Source organism: Microplitis demolitor, chromosome 8 (assembly GCF_026212275.2).
Source record: "Microplitis demolitor isolate Queensland-Clemson2020A chromosome 8, iyMicDemo2.1a, whole genome shotgun sequence".
NCBI classification, from domain to species: Eukaryota; Metazoa; Arthropoda; class Insecta; order Hymenoptera; family Braconidae; genus Microplitis; species Microplitis demolitor.
The window spans coordinates 19,877,082-19,901,657 of NC_068552.1; the positions used below are offsets into that span (position 1 = coordinate 19,877,082).

Genomic DNA, 24,576 nt, shown 5'->3' on the forward strand with positions numbered 1-24,576 from the left:
GCGCGGGTGTATTATTTAAAAGTGTCAGCAAAAGTGGCGCCATCTCGAAAAATTCGTAAGCAATATTTGCCCGCGTCGCAAGATGTCAGATCGGTTCAGTTTAAGTGCCCGGACCCATTAGTGTGTTAGTTAAAAATTATAATAAACGTGTTGTTCGAATGTGCCGTGTTTGATGTTTTGATTTACCAGTGATATCATAAATAAATGTTCTGTCAAAGTGTGACACAAATATTACGATAAAATACCGCGATCGCGAGTTCTTTATTTGTAGTTAAACAATAATACTGTCAGATACCAAAGATTTATTGTTTGTGACACATAAAAATTTGTTGTTATGAAGAAACTGAGGAAGTTATATTAATTTGCACGAGTAATCAGATGTTTCCGGTGAGTTTATTCAATATCTAAATATTAATACCCATAATAAAATTCATCGTCATTTATAGCCTACATACATTTTATTTTAAATCACTTTATTCTATCTAGGTTATAATTCCCTCCATTTATGATATTCATCGTCCCTACTACTAATGTTTATACATAAAAAAAATATTTATCTTCCTGCTTTTTTTTTTCTGCGTGACTTTATATAATATTTTTATAGCGGTCATATCTATTTTTACAGAATCTTTTATTATCACAAAAATAGATTCGGACATCAGTGTACGTAAAAAAATTATCTTTCACTTTACTTTTAATATTTATGTTGTTATTTATTATCATGTTTGTTTTTTTTTTTTCTCAAAAATAGAGATGATAATTATGGAGATAAAAAATATGACATGTATGAAAAAAAATACTCGAACATCAATTCCCTTCGATAGCTCAGTTGGTAGAGCGGTGGACTGTAGTTGGTTGTTGACAAGAGTAATCCATAGGTCGCTGGTTCAAATCCGGCTCGAAGGAATTTTTTTTTTTTTTTTTTTTTTTTGTTACCAAAAACCAAGGAAAATTAAATCGTTAGCTTTGACAACAAAGCACTGGAAATTTTCTGATAAATAGGGATAATTAATAGCCTGGATTATTATTATCTAGTAATTTGGGCTCTGATCAAATGTGTAAATTATTTGGAATGAAGTAAATGCGTATTGTGATATTCAAATACCCCATTAGATACTAATTACACAGAAGTGAAAATGCGATGTATGATACTGGAGCTATCTGTTGAAAATGTTTAACATCGGCAGGTGGGTGGGGCTAGAGGGTGTTCATATAGATGGGAATCATGTATCCCGAAGGGAAATTGCCAATCGTGCGACAAGTGCTTCCATTATCTTCGCTATCACTGTTATTAGGATTTAATGATAAACAAATGAACAGGCTATACGATATGAGTCTTCTCGCTTATGGATATTCTCTCACCCGCTTCCCATGTCTTTCTCTCTCTCTCCTCTACACTAATCTATTTGTGCGAAATATATTATTACATATATTTATAGTTTGTCAGGCAAATAATTATTTTACATCAGCACATACTGGCGTATTTAGTTTGTTATAAAAACAACAAATATTCGATCTGAGATTAAAATATTAAAAAGTAAAGTAAATAATAAATCATAAAAAAAAGTGATATATTTTTGTTCGTCAGAATTCATAGCCGTAAAATTTGTTTTATTCAGTATCGTCTGTTAATAGAAAACACGATATGAAAAATAAATAAACACGTTTATTTATAAATTAAATGGGTATAAAAAAATATAGGGGATTTAAAAAAGTATATCCGTCTCATAGTTCGTGTATTTTTTATAGAGCAAAAGATAAAAAAGTAACGAATAAAATATTGAAGTGAAATAAAATAATATATTGAATAATTTAGGTTGATAAATATGTGTATTGTTGTGCACTGAAAAAGTGTTGGTATATATTTGTATAGAAAAAAACATGAGTTATTTTTCATATCCATATGTCGGTCTTTGAAAATTCTCACCTGCAACCCCTGTCACATGCATGCTGCTCCGGTAGTACTCTCGGCACTGCTATGTGTTTTCGTGTAATAATTTTCATGGGTTGCTCGCGTGTAGCGTGACATATTGTTTCACAAACTTGTTTTGCGTGAATTGTTGGCGTTCTTGAAATAATCACTGACAAATGCATGCTAACGATAATTAATAAATAAAACTGTAGAGTTGTTGTAAAAATTAACATAAATGTAATTGATGGGAATTTAAAGTGGTCTTTTTATATAATATTTTGTATATGTACATATACACAATATACTTGTATGTTTATGTATATATGACATGTGTGTATAAGTATTAGGTATAAGAGGGTTAGGTGTTGGTAGCATAGCTGGGGAATGAAACAATGCTGTGAAAATCGAAACTGAATGGGGCTTCTTAGGTGTTTCATTCTGTAGCAAGGGACTGCGAGGACGATGAGAACGAGGATGAAGACGAGAACGAGAACGAGGACGACGACTGGAACCCAACCAGTTTGAAATTGGACTTTACGATAAGCCCCGCGTCACCCTCGTAATATCGCCGAGAGCTTACTGGTACGATAAAGGGTGAGAGTGAGCTCTGGTATAAGTGTAAAGGAGGTTGTGGAGAGAGCCTTGGGTCTTGGAATAAGGCACTTGGCTATTCTCGAGTAAATTCCACCATCCGTGGTAAACGGCATAACGTTAAATCCATGAGTTGAATCCCTGCACGTACGTTTCTATGCTTTCCACAGTCAAAGGGGTGTCTATGCACCAGATATGTCTGTATGCATCCATATGTGTGAGTGTGTCTGTATTATGTGCAACACTAGATCCACTAGAAGAACCTGTTAGAGAAATTTTCAACTACGAACGTTTTCGAGAAGCCACATTAATTCACTTGTTCCTGACAAGTTTCCCTCAATAATACACCCCAATTGGAATTGATTTTCCAGACAAAATGCTAAGTTATAAACTCGAATTACGCCAATAATGTGTATTATATGTGTGGGGTGCACTCAATCTAATAAATGATTTCGATATAAAAAAATTTAAGGCGTGAAAGGGGTAAAAACACTCGAGAACAAAGTTGAGACGGAGAAGTTGAAAGAAAAAAGTAATCTGGGCTTTCACGGTCGAGCTAGAAAGAGCTTTTGCACACTTTCTACACTCTTTGTTTTTTCTTCACTATCCTTTTTCTAATATGTGTGTGTGAGTGTGTGTGGTTTTTTTGCTATTTCTTCTAGTGTGGCTACAAGATTTACGATCATGCCGCTTACAGTGTTGAAAGATATTATTTACCTCGAGATCCAAAGTCACATTCGGGTGAGTCGTAAATGAATTATAGGCGTCGTGTATGTCTGATGTGTTATACTGTTGTGCAAACAGAAATTCGTAGTTTGGCGTAAATTCATGAGCCAAAACAATAAAAGAAATAAGTTTGAGGAGCTTGATATCGGCTATAAAACCGATAATGTTGTCAAATTTTAAATAAAGTGGGTTATTAGTTAAAGTATACACTGTTATTTATTTTCAGATTACTGCTCCGTTAGCTCCAATGTAATATTGAATTGTCGAATGATAAATATTGGACATTGCATGGGACTTTGATATATGTAATCTAAAATACAATTCGTGTTTTCTCATCTATATGTATGTATGTAGATGTAAACATACTCCTGTTCACATTTTACTTTTTTCCGTTTTCTATCTACACTCGTGTTCAATCCTTCTGTAATAAAGAAATATTGCAAAGAGAAAACGCAAATATTCTTTTATTTTTTTTTTTTTTTTTTATATATATTATTCTCAGCCGAGGGCTGAGCGAACGCTATCACGGATCGTAATTGCCAATTCCGGAAGCGATTTTTTTTTATTTCTACCATATGCTTTTTCTTCTTACTCACAAAGTGCCCTTTGCGTGGTCCGAAATGAGGAAGCTCACGCAACCGTCTATTTAAGTTTACTATTATTTATTTTTCATACATTTTTTTTACACTTTTTAAAGTATGTTTAATCAGATCTACTTATTTATAACACACGTTATCCAATAGCCGCTGTTTAAATACTAAAACATTTAATAATTTATTTTAAAATTGAATTACAAGTAAAAAATGATTTTATTTCGTGTTACTCCTTAAATATTACAGTAAATTACACATAATATTAGGCTAGTAAACAAAAAAAAAGTATTTCAACAAACACAAGTGTCCAAAGTAAATATCAATAAAAGTCGATCCGTATGTTTCTGAGAACAATATAACGTCGACTCCAAGTGTTGCTTACTCACCAGTAACATTTTTTACAAAAACATTTCTTCTTTATTCTTTGAGTTTTCATTTTCTTCTTCTTCTTCTTCTTCTTCTTCTTCTTCTTCTTTCATTTCATTCTATTCCATTTCCACCGACACTGACTATCAGCCACTGTTGTGTTTTCTGTTCGATTCCTCGGTGGATGTAGACGTTCTTCGTTACCTTTTCATCGCGTCCTTTTTATACAAGAATCCAGTAGCAAACAAATATCCCTTCGGTTTTCAATATTGATTCTTGCCGACACCTTCCGCCGTCCTTGGTCGTTTCAGTTTTCCCCGTTCTCGTTCACGACACATCTATAAGCCAATGTATACAATTCGATGTGTTGCCTTATTCTCTTTCATCGGCAACCCTTGCAATTTATATGTATACATATATATAATTTTTTCTTTGTTTCCTCTCACCAGGAGTTTTTCATCAGCTTTTTTCCTTCAGTATATTGCAATGACGTTTGTATCATGGTCTGTGTACGATTACCCACAGGAAACAATGGCGTCACAACCACCAAGCGTTTCCCGTTCTGTCTTCTTGCAAAGAGAGCCTGCTGGATAAAGACAGAAAGAGACTTGAGGACAAAAGCCCTATTTCTGGGCACCCTCCTTATCCTCAAGCTCATCTTGTCCTATCTTACGTTTCCCTTCGAAAAACGATTTCTATTCTTTGAACGCACTGTTGTGTATATCAAGACTTTGGATAATCGGAAAAACTCTTGAGCTCAATACTGGAAAAAGAGTCGAGAAAAAAATGAAGTATCGAAATAACTCGAAAAAGATTCATGTTTTATCATTGTTTTTCGTGAGCATTTTTGTTTGAAAATATAAAGCCATATGTTTTTATTGAAGTCGCTGCTAAAAGTCGAAACAGTCTTATCTACTTTTAAAGTTTTCTTTTTATATTTACCTCTTAATTGCGCTATGTATTACCGAGTAAGTATGTAATAAAGTTGTATCAACTCATAAATAACATTAGATTACATTGCGAGGCAGTATTGTGAATATATAAGAAAAGCCTCATTTAAAAAGATTTATTGTTGTATGAATTATTTGTTCATTTTCTGTGCGATAAATACTGCCAGTGAATAAACGGGTATTTGTCGTAAGTTAAAGCGAGTATAAATAAAATAAATAAATAAATATAAATATAAATATAAGGTTGAAAAGTCAAAGTAAAAAATAAGGATGAAGGCAAAGTCTGTTGGGGCTTTGCTGGATTATTGCAACAAGAGTTCCCCGGGGCTATAGTAAACGTTGACGTCGCAATCTTGGCTGTCTGACAGTAGTATATATACCAGAGGCACCAAGTACCAACTCAGGTTGTACTGGGGTCTCGTTATTGGAAGATACGAGCTCACAATTAAAAGTTAATGATCCTTGCTGGCGTTTGCCATTCAGACAGATAAAAGTGCCCTCGACACCTCTAATACTCTTCATCCTTATAATTTTATTACAAAAATTAAACCAGGCTTTTAATATCTTCCTCCTTCTCTCATATTGTTGATGACCCGCAGTACCCAGAGACTCAACAATTGCAACTATTAAATTATCCACTTAAATCTCACTTTCTTACAATTTATTATCCGCTAATTCAAAAGGAACTCGAAAAGCCTTTACTTTATCTATCCATCTATCTACCTGTCTATCTATTTATCTATCTGTCTTCGCTTACTCAACTCCCTGTATTATACAATTCAAAAGTTAAGTTATTAACTTTGTTTTAAAAGATTTTATTTGAGAAAAGTTTATAATCCATAGGGACAATTAACTATTTATTATATTATATCTTTTAATTATATTTGTATTGCCAAGATAAACTTTAGATTCGAACTTAACAAATTTAATTTACATGCTAAATTTATCTCATGGTAATAGTTATTGTCATGTTTGTAGTAAAGTTACAGACACGAATACAGTTATAATACGAGTAATTGGTATAAATTTAAAAATTATTAATTGATTTTATTTTAAAAATAGATACCGTTAGAAATTCTCAAGTCGATTCATTTAGAATCGGAAAATTGCATTCAGTTTCCCGTTCAGATACTTTAATGCTTCCGATGCTCTCCATTTCTATTACTTTCTCATTTCCTTCCTCTTTCTTCTTGAGTAATCTTTTATATTATATAGATATAGATATATATATACATAGATAATATTATACTCGGTCTTTGGTCGTCGACTGTGATCTATAAAATATAAGAAAAGTAGATTCGGAAGAGGCAAGTCACCGAGGACGTTTAATTCGTAAATCCTGGTTTCCGAGTTGTAAGGAAGAAAGGGCTAGAGGAAAAAGATTGTAGTGAGGACTTTGCAATGGCAAATTCGTACTAAAGCATCATAAAACTCAATGATTGTAGTTGCGTTTTACCCCACACTACGTTTTTTTTTTTTTGGCTTTAGCTTTTTATTTAAATTATTTTTATTTTTTGTCTTGCGCTTGACTCCTGACGCTGTCTCTTGTTCATACTTCTCTTTTCGTGTTTCCTCATTCTTCGTTGCTCACACTTATTTGCATTTTATTGCCATTTTATGCGCTCAACGTATTTTTCCATTCTTTCTCTTTACTACTCGTAACGAGCCGGAAGGCTACTCGAATTCAACAAATCCCCTTCTGTATAAATGACACGAACAAAAAAAAAAAAAAACAAGTGCTGTAAAATATAATTATATATAATTTTAAAAACATTTAGTTTAATTGTTTTTCAAGTTCACTTACGCTTTTCATACATCGGTCATTTTTTTTTTTCGCTAAATATTAATCGAAAATAATTTTCTACATGCATTAAAAAAACAAAATAATTTTTACAACATATGTTTGAATTATTCTGTAAAAAGTTGAATTATCACAGCTGGAATATGTTTAAAAAATCAGACGACCGAAAAAATACATTTAGTAATAAAATTGTATGGTTGAAAAAATAAATAAATAAAAAAAAAACAAATTTCATTAAATTTATATTAAAAAAAGGTTTTTGTCAATCGAACCGAACGTAATTTTAATTTAAATTCAATAAAATAAAAATAGCTAAAATTTAATAAATATTAATAAAAAATTTGGGTTAATTTAAAATTTATATTTATACTTATCGAGGTTCACATTTGGCGCACCGGAAAATAAATCGACAAAACTATCGGAAATTTTTGCATTAAAATATTCGAATCACCTAAATGGCTTCCTCTCTATAGACAAGATATATAATACATATATATAGGACATTTGAAAACCGAGAATAAACTACAAGACCGGAATCGATAGACCGTAGTAAGACGTACAAATTGCCGGTATTTTGTACATCTTTCCTGCTACTATTTCCTACGTCACGTATTATTCTTTTTACATTTTTTACTTATTCCAGCTAAAAAATTTTACCTCAATCATGTTTCCCTTATTTTATTTTTTTTAACAACTAAAATATATTTCATGCCTTCACTATTCTATATATAATAATTTACACTTTCGTTTATTGTTCTCTTTTTTCCTTGCCGCCGTTTTTTATTAATTTTTTTCAGTGGCATAACGGCACAAAGCGAGCTACAATAAGAGAGATATTAAAGTTAATATAATAACTGTAGAAAAAAATAAAATAAAATATAAAGGAAATGAAAGTAAAGAGTATTCTGTAAGCATATGATATAAAAAAAAAAAAGCTTTTGCTGAGTGAGAGTAAGAACAGAAATATCATAGCAGAAGGTGAAATTTTTTTTTCTTTCTATACGTGTGAAGTCTAACTCTGAGCCGTAATATCGATGCTGTGCAAACGAAAATACAAGTGGGCTTTTCTTCGAGGCGCAGGATTTTCTGCCAATGGACAGATTTAATGAAAAAAATAATATCAAATGTAAAAGTCAAAGTGGACTGAGAAATGTGAAAAAATATCTTACCCTTCTTCAGATGCTTCTCACTTTTTTTTTATTTTTCCGCCCGCACATGTATACACTTTTATATTTCGTTTTGTTTTTCTTCCTCAAGGCAGTAAATATGCCAGCCACGTTTTCGCTGCTACAGAAGCATACGCTTTTGTTTCGCCACTTCAATTTTTCCTACCTATTTTGCATTATTCTTTTTCTCATTCCCCTATTTTTTTTTATTATTTACTTTTTATTTTTTTGTTTCAACAAAACTAAATAAAAAACATGACTGTGTGGTTTGTTGTCGCGCAAACTCATGCCAGGAAAATTCGATACGATTCGTGCAAGTTGAATAAGTTTTGCGGATTCGGTTGATTTTATGCATTTTTTTTTTTTTTTCCATTTCAACATTTTTTTTCTCACATTTTTTCTTGTTTTTATTTATCGCATATTCTTTTTCATTTGAATTATTTTTTCGTTATTGCGCGCGGTTATCGAAAAAATAATTGTTGAGCTTTGAAGTAGACGATCCTGAGTTCTCATTCGTTGCCTCATCATGAATTTTAGCGGTAATGAGCAAGCTCTTCTGATCGACTATTGCATTATGAACGGCTGACGCTGCAAGAATCTTTGCTGAAGAATACCAAGGGAGAAAAAAAGCGCCAACAAAAATCGAGAATAAGAATAGGGTTTTAAAAAATGAAAAACCAAAAGAGAAAGAAATGGAAATAAAAAAAAAAAAGATAAGAGTAGATTGAGAAAGTTTATTGCATCGTTCAATGCACATCTCGAGAGTCTATTCTTGGTAAAATTTATCGATTTGAAATATTTATTTCCGTCACACCCTGGTATATCTATATATATGTATATATATTTTTCATTGGTGATTTAACTCAACTCGATGGACATAAAATATCTATCAACATTTCTTACACTGACATTCTGATATTCTTTCATTTTTTTCTATAACATCCGTAAATAAATTGGCTCGAGCCAATAGAAAAATAAAGTAATCCACCTTCAAAGTATTATTTAAATCAGTTGATCAAACGATAAATATCTTTTGATAGGTGCATTGTTTTTAAAAATAAATACTCATCGAAAATATTTCATTCAGTTCGTTTGATTTTTATCTATTCATGTCTTTTTTTTTTTTTTTTATTTTTTAATTTATTTCGTTGCTTGAAAGTTCATCTCCATGCTGGCGAAATTCTCAGGTGAATATATTGCTCCCCAAGAACAATATAATCCAAATAAAAGGTATTTGAGTTGTGTGGACATTAAGCGTAAAAAGAGCGAAATACTTCCCCTAAAGCATCCTCAATAAATACATCAATTTTACCCTCGATTGTCGACACCCTGAGGCTAACATAACATACAGAGACACACACATACACACACGGACACACAGAGAAATAATTCCCGTGTGAATGCGTGTATACGCACTCGATCACTCCAATAAATCATACCTTGTTCTCTGACCTCACACTACCTCTCATGACATACCAAACACCCTCAGTGAATATTAAATTAATTGCTATTTCTACTCACTGGTGCCTCGTGCAATTTATATCCAACGCTCACCAAATGAACCTTCCTTTTTCATTTCTCTCATTCAGGTTCATACAGATACCTATACCCTCATATATATATATATATGGATGTATATCAATCGATTGGATATCAATCGAAATGAAAATTGAAATCTGCTGACTTTTCTCGTCGGATTGTAAATGTCAACGCTGTCACAGTTTTAAATTTAAAACCGAATTCAGCTATTTTAACGAAACTTCAATGACGTCATTGGATTACCCAAAAGTGTCCGTCAACTTTACTCGTTACATCGAGGTTACTCTAATTTCGTATTTTATTTTTGTAAAAACCTTTTCAGGGATGATTGATATTGACGCTATCCAGTTTGTTAATTTATCATATATCCATAATTGATAACCTTTTAATGAATTAATATGATTTTACCGAATTTCGCTCATTACATCTCCGCTAATTATGCAAATATAATACTTATTAGTCAATTAAATAATTGATACTCCCGTTATACTGCTCTTAATGCATGTTATGTAATTACCGAGCTATCATGATTAATTAATCTGGTTGAAAAGAAAAATATGAGGAGTGCAATAGACAGTGGCATCAGTTTCAAAATTAGTTAGACGTAGTTGGGTTGTAATATTCAAAGTTGTTTTACTCAAGTATTAAATAAACTTTATTCTGCGAAACTATTGAGGTACTATCGAGTCTATGCATAGAGTACAGTGTGCAGGTGCTATTCATCAATATCTATGCTCGACAAATAACAATCCACTGATCGGTATGCTCGTAAGCCATTTGCAAATTGCATTGGATGTTGACGTTGAAACAAAGCCGCTATTGTTTTACATAATTCTTTTTTTTATTTCTACTTTATTTATCATGCTGACAGGATTAATATTTAACTTTTTTTTTTTTTTTTTTTTGATCAATGGATTAGCTTTCTACTCTGTTGATGCTAACTCGGATGCTATTATTTATATAAAATATCCCATAGGTACTTTTGTACGGGTTGGATCCCATAAATCTCATTAAAATATTATACGCACAATGTTGATAGTGTGTAGTATCCTTTGAAAATGGTAATTAGTATCTGTCTATTAAACAAACAAAATAACAAAAATATTTTGCGTTATAATTCGATAATGCTTTTGTTTTACTGCCGCTGGATGGTGATGATAATTAACTGGAGACTGGGTAAACTAGGATATGCTCTGTTTATCCCCAGGAAATGAATCCATATATATGTATATATGTTTTTTTTTTCCAGCAATATTACATCGCGTATGCTGTGTAATTAAAAAAAGTAATAATAATAATAATAATAATAATAATAATAATAAATAATTAAAGGAACAAAGCCACAAAATTTTATATATTCTATGCGGAAAATATTGCGCGGTAGGAAATAATAAACAACAAAAAAATATTTTTTCCGATATTTCGTCCAGGTTGTACAGAGAATAATTTAAAACCTCACCCTAAAATATATTTTTATTTTATCCCCATCCCAATATTATATTCATTCTTTTTGGTTCCATTGTATTGGGGAAAACTTGTCGGTGGCAAATTAGCACGTTTGCGTCACCAGGAACATGGGAATGTTGACTAGACCAGAGAGCAAGGGTGAGGGCAAGGGTGAGGACGAGGGCGAGGTTGAGAGTTGAGAGGGTTTCAAACTACTACCCCATCCAGGCTCCAACCAACAAACCATCCTCTCACAGAAGCTCTCTCACCCTTTACTCTTCTGGTGCTCGCAACTCCCGCGCGAATGTCGTCGATGCTTCGTTATGTGAGCCAGCTTTGTTATTAGCCTGTTCACCCATTCCTTGTCGTCTCGACTTCGCTCCCAAAGAAATAAAACGAGTAACTGGTATCGACAGCTACTCTTTTGCCCACTGCTCTTTTGCGTCTACTTTTTTATCCTCTGCTCTCTGCTACTGAAATTACACTACGTGTTCTTATACTACATATACTCTATACTATATATGGACAAAAAAGTTATACTTTGTAAGCCCAAGGAACATTCATTATTTATTTATTTATTTATTTATCAGTTTGAGAGTTTGAGTCAACAACTGGCTTCTACCTGCATTCAATTACATACATTATTGCTAAAAAAAACTCCACGAAAATAATAATAAAGTAGATAAATTTTCACAGCAAAATAAATTTTAAAACAGAATTATCTGCACTTAACTTTAATACCGTAGTAAATTATTTGTTAATTAAAAAAATTCTTTTTTTCATTTATTCATTTAAAATATCAGGTTTAAAAATATTATTTTCTGTAATAATAGGTTTGAAGTTGTTAAAAATATGTTATTTTACCGAGAAAATATATATTCAATTATTAACAATTTCTCTCGGCGATAAAATAAATGTTCTTGAAACCACAAAATTACCTATTAAACAAATTGCGCCATTAAAAATATTACTCATTATTTAAAACCCATATATATATATATATATACATAAATTAAAATTAAATTAATTTCCTGATACACTATTTTAATAACTCTTTCTGAAATCATCCAGCGTAATTTATTCTTTATGTAATTACGACAAAGTTGCCAGTCTTTAATTAGTATTAACCCTTTAACGCTAATTAAATTTTCACTTTGATGTAATCCCAGAACATTATCTATGAAAAAGTAAATGTTAATACTTAGCTTATTTTTTTCTTTTTAATATTGTGTACCACCTACGCTAAGTAATAAAGTACCCAGATTTAAGTCTACGTAAAGCAATTAGACTTCAATTATTGGCTAATCTTGGATAATCCATTTAGGGCACGGGACGCTTCAAGTCGTGATAGAGAGATGAGATTGTCTGAGCATTTTAATCGAGGCAGCTCAATACTACGTTATTCCTACAAGCGTAAAGGACATTAATTTAACAAACGATAATTCTATAACCATTTATGTTCAATATATACCCTCATATTATAACAATCTGCTGTCTATACTGGGCTCTACCATCTATACCATCCAATACAGACTACAGGGACTGTAAAATTTTGTAAAGTGTATATGTAAACTCGGAAACGCTGTATAGATCAATTAAAATTAATTGAGTTACGGCAGTGTGGGTTTGGTGGCTCACCACAGAGATGTGTCCTATTTCCTCTACATACTGTACTGAGAAGAGACCAGTATGCTTGCCACACTAGACAACCACTGTCACCATTACCATCATTGTGGTACCCAGTGTACAAACAAGAGTACACCAATCTGCAGTCTAGTATCTAGGGTCTGTGTCTAGATTCTAGAGTCGATATACTCCTCAAAAGTTATACAAAAGAGGTTGTACAACAAGTAGATAGTAGTATACTATCAGCTCTATGTCAAAACTAATATATACATATGTATGTAAACCTGTGGAAGTAAACTTACCGCAGGATAAACTGATAAAACTGTTACATTTCCATCTCCCGTTGATATTCAAATTGATTTATAAATTTTCATTCATGTCAATCATGAGTAATTAGTGATAGTAATTAGCAGTAGATTACTCATCATAAATTGAAAGTTATGCAGTGATGATCAAATAAATTGGCATTGATATGTTTTGCCTGTGCTAAAAATAAAACAAAGTATTAGTATAATTTTACAGAAAGTCGACAAAATAAATAATCAAAATTTGAGCATTACTCTTGTAAATTGGCTTTAATTCATTTTATAATCATGTTTTGGTTTGACATGTTTAAAATGTAAATTCGAGATATGAGTAATATTTGTTATTTTCACAAAATTATCAGTGGGTTACAACAAGTGGGACAGTGATGTATACTTTGGTGTTTATGATAATTTGGCTTGTTTTTTTTTGTTATTTATGTTTTTACGGAAGAGGGTGGATTTTGTAGAGGTAAATTTTAGTTAAGGGAGCTTATTTTACAGAGGTGAATTATTAGATCCATTTAATTACGTTGGAAATCTCTAGAGTCACCAAAGTGTTGGGTTTGTGTGTAGAGTATACGAAAACCGCACACTAGCCACTGGGGTGGTGTGTCTCGCTATTGACGACGGCGACGACGAGAATGTCATTAGCGGTGATGTTTGTGTACTGAGAGCTCGGAGATTGCGCGTTTACTCGTTTACCTGTATACATTTATTCTATACACCTCATTTTCCTAAAATGCCCTTACACCTAACGTTTAATTGAAGATGTTAATTAACACCGTTTTTTGCATAATTGCCACCAGAGTAATTGATTGTCTATTATTTTATATGTAATATCAACAAACAAACAGACTGATTTTTATACTGCATTATTATTGGTTAACCGAAATTGTTTTATTTGTTTTGATTCAAAAATTGTTGGTTGATAAAATATGAAAAAGTTTTAATTAAAAAATTTTTCATGTTTTTTTTTTTTTTTTCGTTGTCTATTTATTTTACATTCATTGAATTTGTGTTTGCACGGTAAAAGTTATTCACATATTTCGATAAAACAAACAATTGAGGTAAATGAAAATCAAAATTAAATTCCAGCCAAATTGTATGAATAGTCTGCTCTCAACAATCATACGCGAAAGAATTTACTCATCGGAACTAAATTTATTTACCAGTTTAATTTTCAAAAGATTTATCTAATATAATATCGCATTAATTATTATTATCATTAAACAATTATTTTTTTTATGCTATCAAGAGTTCATAGAAAAAATGTCTTGAAATACGAAAAAAAGTGAAGGTAAAAAAAAATTGTTTAATGCTTAGTTAAAACTCGTGGGCAAAGATAAAGTTTTGCGAAAAAATTAAAGAAAAAATGAAGAGCGCAGTTAGTCCATGTAATTACCACAAAACCGGAACATGTCTTTTGTTTTAAATAACCCCCTTTCTCACGGAGTCACATTACACGAAAAGTTGTAGCTGTGCTGCTCGTTGGCGGGACTAAAATATACGCATCAAGCAGAACTAAACGCAGAAAAGTTGCCTTGAGGCTTGTAGCCAGGATCGAGATCCCAGCAGACAAAATGAAGACCTAGAAGAAGCAGGACGGAAAGACGGAACAAGAACGAGAACAAGACTTAGAAGAAGAGGAAGGAATAGATGGGACAAGAGTTTTGAACCAAGTTGAAGAGAGTCAGAGTCAACTAGTGTGATGGGGTGTACTATAAACCAGAGCATTCTATGGCTTTGTTGTGGATTAACTTGGAATCCTTCCTCTTATTCGTCGGTCTTACCTTTCTCCATCTGTAGTGTATTCGTGTAGCCCACAATGTCCAACATCTAGCCCGAGGCTCTTTGACTACTATGCGACGACTATTTCTTTGTCCTACTTGCTATCTGTCTCTCTGTTTACTTGGTCTCTCTTTCACTGCTCTCGAGAAGTTCCTTTATACGTTTGTACGAATGTCTGAGAAGGGTCGTCGTTTTGCCGAGCAAGTGACTTTAACTTGACGGACAGACGTGTGTACACACACGACTGTCTGGTTGCCAACAGAAACACGTCAGATCTGTTAATTCAAATGTTGCTCACGTGAGTGGAATTATTTCACGAGATTTCATTTTCTCAACAAGGTTATTTTGAGGCGCGAAACACTCAAAGTTGTTTCAAGTCATTATTAAAGCTCATTAATCACTGAGATTGGATGCATTTGGGTGGATATGAGAGTATTATAAATAATGTATAGTTTCTATTTGACAAGACTGTCAGCTTTGCTGTTTAATATCTCGGTCGGAGGTGTGTACACAGAGAGTCGACAAAGGTGCGCTGAAAACGAGAGTGAGGGAGCTCCAAGAGGATAATATCATGTTATAAAAGTTTGTCCTGTCTGTTCATGTTCACTTGAACGACTATAATCCCCTTTTAAACTCAAGTAAGGCAGCAAGCAGAGTAGGAAACGTTTGCTGGTTGAGGCGGAAGCTAAGTTCACAGACCAATTAGAGAACATAAAGTGTGAGACGAAGTGTAAGTTAGAACTAACGACGAACGAACAGAAAACTTTTTCGCAAGTCCATCAACGAGGATCTCTAGTTGATACGTGCTGATTTAAAAGCTGTCTATACATCTCACTGCTCTGCTTTTATATCCGATTGTTTTTTTTCATCTTTTTTTATGCTTAGCAACACATTCAGACTGAGAAGTAAAAACTAAACTTCTAATGCAGGGCATTCTTTGCAACACAAAGAAATAGCAAGTTTTTAGTCAAAACTTTGCCTCGTGCTGTAAAGTTTACTGATCAGTCTTAGGGCTTATATTCAGAGGCTTATTAGTTGGAGCTGGAACTCGAGTCTTTTATTCTAGGGATCGATAGTTATTTCGTTTTCAGTGAGATTTCTTTTGTGTTGGTTATATTTTTTTATTTTTTTTATCGCGGGATAAAATGTCGTTAGATGTATCTGACACGATATAGAGGTATATCGAGGTAATTTTCTGGAGTCTGCAGTGTCTCTGTTAGACGGAAGCAGAAGACCACCTGGAGCGAGACCGGATGAGTCTTGTAGAGCAGAGGGATGAGTTTGACAGACGGCCAAGCACTGAAGGTAGTCCTAGGGCGACACAACCGAGACATAACACGGATGTATAAACGTATCGTCGTAGTCGTCGTCGTCGTCAGGAACCGACGGTAATTCTCCTTGAGGCCACCCGCTGTGTGCGCTTAGATCACTTGATTCGAGTCAACAGTTTCGATCAAGACAAGATGAGCTCGATATTATACAATATTATTTCAAAGGCTTTACAAATCCTCAATATTATAACTATATTGATTAATTCTCGGTGCAATATTGCTTCAGATTTGCATACTAACTAAAGCTACTCAGCTTCAAAGAATTTGTAAAATTTATCAAAATAACTTTGTATTAAATTCAGAACTTTGATCAATCAGGATTATATATATATATTTTAAATTTTATTATCCTCTTTTTTGTTGCATAACTATTTTCCTTTCAATCTCAACTGGCTTCTTTTAAAATTTAATTAATTTTATACGACTTCGTTTTATTTCCTGCTGATTTATGAATTTTTTTTTTCTCTAAAAATGATCAAGTACATAATATTAATTAATATTAAATGAATTTATTGTGTAAAGATGAAATGCATAAACTTTTCGAACAAACAATACCAAAACTAAACTACTAAATAAACAGTAGTAAACATAATCAAAATCCGAATTTGACTTCGAAAACCACTTTAACCCAAGTTTTAATTAATAATTTATCTCGATCTGCCATATACAAATATTCTCAAACAGAATTTCCAATCGTCAACTCGAACCAAGAAAATTGATTCACTCCCTGTCTTTCTCTATCTATTCCGAGTGAAATACAAACCCGACTTTGAAATATATATATAATTTAATATACAAAACACAAAGAGTAGATCTTGATTGAGCGATAGGAATAAATCTCAAAGCGTTGTTGAGCAGCTCTGAATAATTCATGTATTTGTCTCGTGACAAAAGTCCATCTCGCTAACAGACTGGCATTTGTCTAGTTGAAGTAACTGACCAATAGACGGACAGTCCTTCCTTTAATCCTAACCGACTTACATTTCCTTCTTTAGATTCAGTTAGTATCAGTATTAAACCCTGAACTTTATATACTTATACAGATATATACATTTGAAATGCAACTTATTCCTTGAAAGCTGATTTTGAGCGAGTTAAGCTGCCATTAACGTGAGTCAAAGCACCGCGGCCATGTAGTTTAATTTGGCAAAGCGAGTGTACTGATGACAACTTTACTATCGTAACCGCAGCATCTTTGAGTAAAGTATATATCGAAGATACCTGAAGCGTTATATAATCAAAAGCTTAATCAGTCTTTACTGCTGGCTGGCATCAGTAAGTCCCGTAGCAAAATGCATACTGTGTTTCCTCATCATTAACCATCATCTACATTTAAACCCATGCTACTTAGCTTTCCGGTTAGCAGTAGCAAGCAATAAACTAACTTTGATGATATTATAAAGCACTAGTATTCTATTTTAGTTGCAAATATTCACCCTCTTCATCTAACTGCTCTCTGGCTCTAAGTCCAAAGACGGGTAAAGGAGACGGACAAGAAAAAGCTAATAGCATGCAAATTCTGCGCCACATGCAGAAAGCTTCACTAATACCATACTTGTATATCTATGTATATATATATATATATGAAGATGTATGTGTAGGATAGTCTTGTGCTTCTCTTTTAGTCTAGTAAAGCTGCTTCTCCAACTTACTGTCTTCCTCTGCATTAGTCTGTCGATTTGGAAGCACTGTTGCGACGTGTTACGAGATGCAATCATCTCTTTTTGCCTCTAGCATACTTGGACACCCTCATTTCTTCTCTTCACTCTGCTCACAACATCTGCGAAAGAAGAAGGTGTATCTATTCGTGTGTACTGGAGAAATGCAAGGCTTTCTCTCTAGGGAATGCTCGCTATTGTTTCTATTCAGTTGCCAAGTGCTCCAAGTATTTTCCAATTTTCTGATACACTTTTACTCTTTTTCCGGGTAGCTTATTCTTTTTTCGTACTCTAGTCACCTGATTCACGTTTTATTGAATATCTTGATACTCTGAGAGCTTAAAATTCCTGAGATTCTGAGTAGAACTTTTTTTTTCCCCGGACTCTTTAATGAGCCATTAAATTTTAAATAATCTATCAGGAAGGCACTAATTGTGAAAAGTAACTAAGAGGGGTATTAAAATTGAAAGAATTTATAATGTGTAAGTAATTAAAATAATTACAAAAATTTTCTTTGTTTTTAGTTCTTTGTTGTCTGATGGATTTTTCTTAGCTAAGTGTATTTAATGAAGCCGAGAGCCCCAGGGATAAGTCAGACTTCGGATGTCCTCAAGTAGGTTTTAAGATTACTCCGTACTCTAGTGCTCGTTCATTTTTTTTATTCTCGCTAAGAATAAACGAGACTCATGCAATATAAATGTCGTTAATGGTTGTCCTGATGGTTCTGCTTAAAGTGTAATTTTTTTTTTCTTTTCTACAGTTTTTGTTTTTTGTTTCTTTTATTTTTTCAGTATTCTCACTCTCGCATTACTAAGTAGAGTCTTTTTAGTTGAAAGAGTGAATAAATACCCGCGGGGTACGAGGCTGCTAGATAGTTATGTGAGTAAGTATAGCAGCCGAGTAGATGAGGAGAGGATATAATGGTTGGATGGTTGGGTAAGAGTGAACCACTCGTGTCTGGAAGGATGTTAATTCATTCAGGTGTACTTACTAGTTGTGTATATACATATTTATATTTTTCGAGTTATGTACTACATACTTCTTTATGCTCTCATCTCATATATATGCGCAGGTATAGCCTTGTTGCCAAGAACACGTCACGATTTTTTGCGGTATATTTTGGTGATATATGTATTTGCTAACATACATATGTACATTAGTTATGTCGAGTTTTGCGAGATGTATGAGTGTTGACACCTACTCTTCTAACTGTTCAAGAGAGTTGGAAGTAAATTTCCACTGGTATGATGCACATACTTTTGCATATGGATACCAGTACATGTTTACGACATCAAATCTACGCAAGTTAATTCTTTTTTAGTGACGTCGAGTAATAAACTTGTGTGTAGGCGTGTAGAGAAAATATTTTTCACTTAATAAGAACCTTATTAAAGCTTGAAAAAGAAAAAAAATTTTTATTCAGCAGAAATTAATATTTAGTTTGAATTAAGTATTATATGAATTATTAATGGTACTCATGACCAACTAAGCAATGTTTTTAAGAAAGAGACAATGATTATTTATTAAAATAACTACGAAATAATTAAAAATTATAAGCTTCTTACAAGATCATCAAAAATGCATCATAAGTTGCAAATAATTAAACAACGTCGTAAAAGCTTTAACCTAGAGCTTTTACTGCCGTATTTTTTAATTACAAACTACTCCAAGGCTTGGCCATCTCTGTTTCTTGTCCCCCTAGAAGGTCCGTCATTTAGCGATTGAGTAATTAAAACTGACCGAAACCAATTTCGGTAAATAATGTCAAAAAAATATCGATTGAAAGTAGAACTGAATAATTCATAAAGTAATGAAGTTACCATGTAATTATTTACAAATAAATATACCATCAAATTACAACAAACTAAACATAGGAAAGATGACCTCAGGTAGGAAAAGGAAAAGTTTTGGACCTTTGGGACCGAAGTTTCAAACTAACTGTCATGATAGTTATTATATGTCGCAGCAGATTATAGGTGCATCGTTCAACTATTTGGAAACTAAATTTACAAATTTATAAAATATCATTTTTTTTTTTATCCTAAAAGATGAACTCAAATTATGATATTTTTTATGAAAACCAAGGTTTCATCTATTTACTAGTAAACGAAGCCCAGAAAATGCAGCTTAACGATTTAAAGTTGCAATCTCTCCGCGATCGTCTACCTGATGCATAAATTAATTTTTTGAATGATATTTTCTATAATAATTAGTTTTTTGAACAATAATTAGGCGGTCATGTCTCAGAAATAGGACAAAATCCGAGCTCGTATATTTTTGCAAAACTTTTGGCTGTTCTTTTATGGATTTACAAATTATGGGATTAAATTAAAACATGTCACTATATTCAAAATTGACAGCTAATTTGTTGACACAAAAATCCATAGATTGTAATACTTTTTTAATAGACTGAAATTAAAATAACTTTTGATCTCTTTGAATTTTATCCGTTCGTTATTTTCGATATTGACCCAGTTGTTGTGAATATTTAAATTCAAGTTGTGTTTATATTATTCTCTGATAACAATGTATTTATTTTTGATAATGGGAAAAGATTTGAATCGCATGGCGAAAAAGATTGAATCAGAATAATGGGAGCGAATAAAACGAGGATGCAAAGATAAAGAACAAGAAAATATAAAAGTATAATTCAACCAACGGAAATGAGAAATATAATCAAGAATGGACCATGACTACAATGATTGTAAATGCGATAGCCAATTCTGTTAAAAATAATATTTCTCGACAGTACTTCAATTACTGAAGTTATTAAAAGATATCAAACAAAATTGTGAAGAAACAATCTTCATATATATTTATATACAAATAACAGTGAATTAAATTTCTCTTCAATTTATTTACATTGGGGCAAGTTGATAGCGTTCTAGATGCAAACGACAATTGATCAACGTAACAATGACTTAAGTCATGTTTTATATAACCAAGAATATTATTCGTTAAGAAACACGTTATTTAACCTCGATTAACTTGTTCTATTGTGATTTGTGTGTCGAATAAATATATGTGCGTCTAAACAACTTTCTTGGTAAGTTTCATTAAAATGGAACCCATGAAAATTTGTTCGATAACTTTAATGAATAAAGTTGTTGCATTGTAATTTTATATGTATATATATTTACCATGTACTTTGTATCAAAATGGAAGGAGAAAAAGGTATAATCGGATTTTCTTAAAAAAAAAAAAAAAAAAATTGGTATAATTGTGAACAAGGTTTTATTTATTAATTTTATTTTTTTTTCGTCTACAGTTTTTTTTTTAACGTCGCGTCTTGTATACTTGCGTCCATAAAAATTCTCCTGGAAAATCCAATTAGCGGAGCGATAATTGAAACTGAGCAGCATGAACACGATGGAGTGAGAAGCCACATTATGATGATTACGGATGTTCTCTTATTTCCTTACACTTAAAAACTTTAAAAAACAAAAGTTTGTCTATTAATTATCAGACTATTAAATTTATTTTTTGTTCTGATTCTGGTAAGCCACTTAAAGTTGTTTTTATTGTCATAAGTTGAATAACAAAATTATCAAGAGTAATTGTGTTATAATATCTTTATTTACGATTAAAGTGGCATGTATTCGTGCAGGTAAATAGTAAGTGTCTTTTAAATGAATCACCAGAAAGTAGACGAGAAAATGGTTACGTGTGCAGTTGGCGTATAATTCGTTTCCTCGTAATACGCCCACCACTGAAACGAAGATACTCGGTAGACCCGTGATTACAGCACGAATTACAGTACAACGCTCTACTCTACAGTTCATCCGAGCTTAACTTGAGAGCGTCAGAAGGTGTTGGATGACTCCTTTGCTAATCTACACGATTTAACACCACTGTTTCTTAGAAACTAATGTAATACCATCGATTTTTCTAAAGCTAAATAACAACAACAATAAATAAACTTTTAAAAAAGTTCATTTATATACCAAATGATTTATATGTTTATTTTTTAATTTTGTCTTTACACTGAAGATAAATTTTTGAATCATTCCTGCCATAGAAATGGTTACTTTTAATCATAAGATTCATTTTTCCATAGGGTAGAGGTACCATTTTTGATGACTAGGGCCAGTTTTGATTGGTTAAAATTTGGGTAAAAATGGAGTTCCTGTCTGGAAAAATTTTCTAAATTAGGTTTATTTTAGACTTGGTGATATAAATATGACAATGGCTGTCATCGATACATTATTTTGCAGAATATTCTGTACAAAGTATCGGTGAAAAGTTAAATTTATACAAGCGTCTTGATGACAACTATTTCTATATAATTCCCGGTGTGTATAAGTTTAATTTTAAAAAGTTAAAATTGACAAAGTTTGGATTGATAAAAGTTTCGATTTTTCAGGTTCATTTCAGCAAATTCAATTTTCAGAAGTTTCCTATCTCGGTAATCTATAATTGTGTGGAAACATTTTCAATGTCAATTCAAAAATAACAGATCCATAATATATGCAATTAATTTCCCCATTGTCTAAATATATATTTGTATATTTTTTGTCCATAACGAGTAATTTAACAATTATTAATATAAAATCCTCGGAATGGTTTCCAAAAAATCCAGTTTTAATTTTTAAAAACTTGTCTCTGCTTAGATGACTCTAAAACAAATTAGTGATTCATGAGACAAATATACACGCGTTTTAATTTACGGTTGTATATGAAAACGACAAAAGACAGCAGGGTGGATTTCATATTATTTCGAATAGCTTTTGTTCGTTCCACCGCCACCACAATGATGAAATACCTTATCCGCTTTGCTATTAGCTGTTTGCCATTTTGCCTCTCTAGCTTTTCCACATTTTCTTGCTCACTCATTCATTCCCGTATGATATCTGTTCGTTTCATTCACTCACACCACGGTAGCATGATACACTAGTATAACCAGCCCCACCAGTTGGTCTTTATCCGTATATTTGAGTGTAATTTTAGTAATGAAAACCTCCAGCGCGAGAAATACAACAAGCTAAACTAAACTTTTACCGGAAACTACAGCGCAAAACCGCGACTGCATGATTATTGCAATCGCACCCCGTCACCACTAACACTCTGTGTGCCGGATAGCTGTGCACACTATCCATTTCATGAGAGAGGCTTTTAAAAATTCACTGTGTGCCTTGATACACAACACGCTAAAGTTTCTGTAATCATTGCACGAGAGGGTAAACATTTTCCCATTTTTTCTTTTTATTTATTTCCATTTTTTTCAAACACTTGTAAGTTTTATTCGATAGCAAATGGAAAAATGTTTGTTGAATGCATGCTGCTGAAAAATATTTACGTAAATGTTTTTTATTATGAAGTCAAATATTATTAATTAATTATTTTTCGTTTCGCTGTAAATAATAATTACATTATTTGGCCACTGTTTTGCCTCGGGTAATTTAGTCCCGCGTATTTATTGTTCACTCTCATGGGACGTCTTTTCACAACAGAGCAGAGTAGACGAGCAGGAAATGAGAAACAGAAAAATATGAAGCACAAATAAAAGTACAGTAAAGGAGATTTATGCTTTACAAAAGTCCCTGTGGGCGTCCTCACAAAATGACATAACGAAATAATGAAAAAAAATAAAAAATCATATGAATAAAAATAATAATAAAAAAAAAAATGTAATGGAGTTTTACCGTTTTTCCAACTGTTCTTCTTTTTATAAGCCGATGAAAGCTCAGCTTTCAATATTGCTGCCTCTCTCCCTCTCTAAATGTTAGCATTTTTTTTTTTTTTTCAATTCGTTGCACCCGGAAGGGCACGCATTTTGCGCAGATATAACACAAAACGCTGTTGAAAATAAAACGATTGCACTTTAGCTTGGATCAAAACACATAAAACTTTTATTTATATTTATATTTATTATTTTATTCTTTCAATATGTTTCAGGCAACTGTTTCTTCGTGTATTTATTCATATCTACGTGATTTATTCCGTTCGGCGTATTTATAAATTTTCTAATGTCAACAGAACCCATGTATTTTTTTTTCATCCGCACAAGAACAAAAGTTAAATAAATAGTATATATATATAAAGTCAATAACTTTAAATGGGTACAAATGAGCCCCAGGTGTTGAGATCTATTGAAGATCGTCACAAAGCATTTGTAAAGTTTGTAAATACAACCCAATATCCCATTGAAGTGTTATGGATTAATTACAACGGACAGGCAGTGCGTTACAGTATCCTACAGGCATCTGGAACACTAGACATTAATACATTTGCTACGCATCCATGGATATTTGTCGAGCACGAAACAAGAGACAGGTAAAATATATATTCGTCTAATCCATCTCCATATATTTATGTAATTTGATGTTCTTTCATAAAACCAGACATAATTTTCCTCTTACAATAAAATAAAATAATTTATATATCCCACAACAAATCAATTTGATGACTGTAATAAATGTAATGTCTTATTTTTTTCTGCCATAAAATACCGCACAGAACATTGATATGTTTTTTTTTTTTTTTTTTTTTTTTCAGATTTATAGCTGAGGGTAAGGACGTTTTCTTCCCGCAGCCTTGGTTCACTCGGTACCTAGGTATGTCACAAGATCAGCTGCCTGAGCAAATTCCAAGGGTTGAAGTTCGTATCACGCTACCCATCTATTCGCTACGCGATATTTCCCTCAGAGCGATAAAACGACTTTTGCGTCACGACTTGCACGCTTTTAGTCTGGATATACCCAAGAGTTTGCAGCGAGAGTTGGCTTCAATGCTACCCAGGAAAGGTGTTGCTGGAGATCCCTGACACATCAAGTAATAT

At 32.6% G+C, this 24,576-nt stretch overlaps 1 protein-coding gene and 1 non-coding gene across 2 annotated transcripts; both read left to right on the forward strand.

Annotated features, from left to right (window-relative positions):
* Positions 1-104: 104 nt before the first annotated feature.
* On the forward strand, positions 105-24,562 carry LOC103576738 (von Hippel-Lindau tumor suppressor homolog). The gene is made up of 3 exons (XM_008557102.3): positions 105-387; positions 23,694-24,071; positions 24,294-24,562. The coding sequence occupies exons 2-3, from the start codon at positions 23,854-23,856 to the stop codon at positions 24,559-24,561; spliced, it is 486 nt and encodes a 161-aa protein (XP_008555324.1). The 5' UTR covers positions 105-387; positions 23,694-23,853; the 3' UTR covers position 24,562.
* Positions 815-906, forward strand: Trnay-gua (transfer RNA tyrosine (anticodon GUA)). The gene is given in 2 exon segments: positions 815-851; positions 871-906. It is a non-coding gene; the product is annotated as a tRNA-Tyr (tRNA).
* Positions 24,563-24,576: the final 14 nt, after the last annotated feature.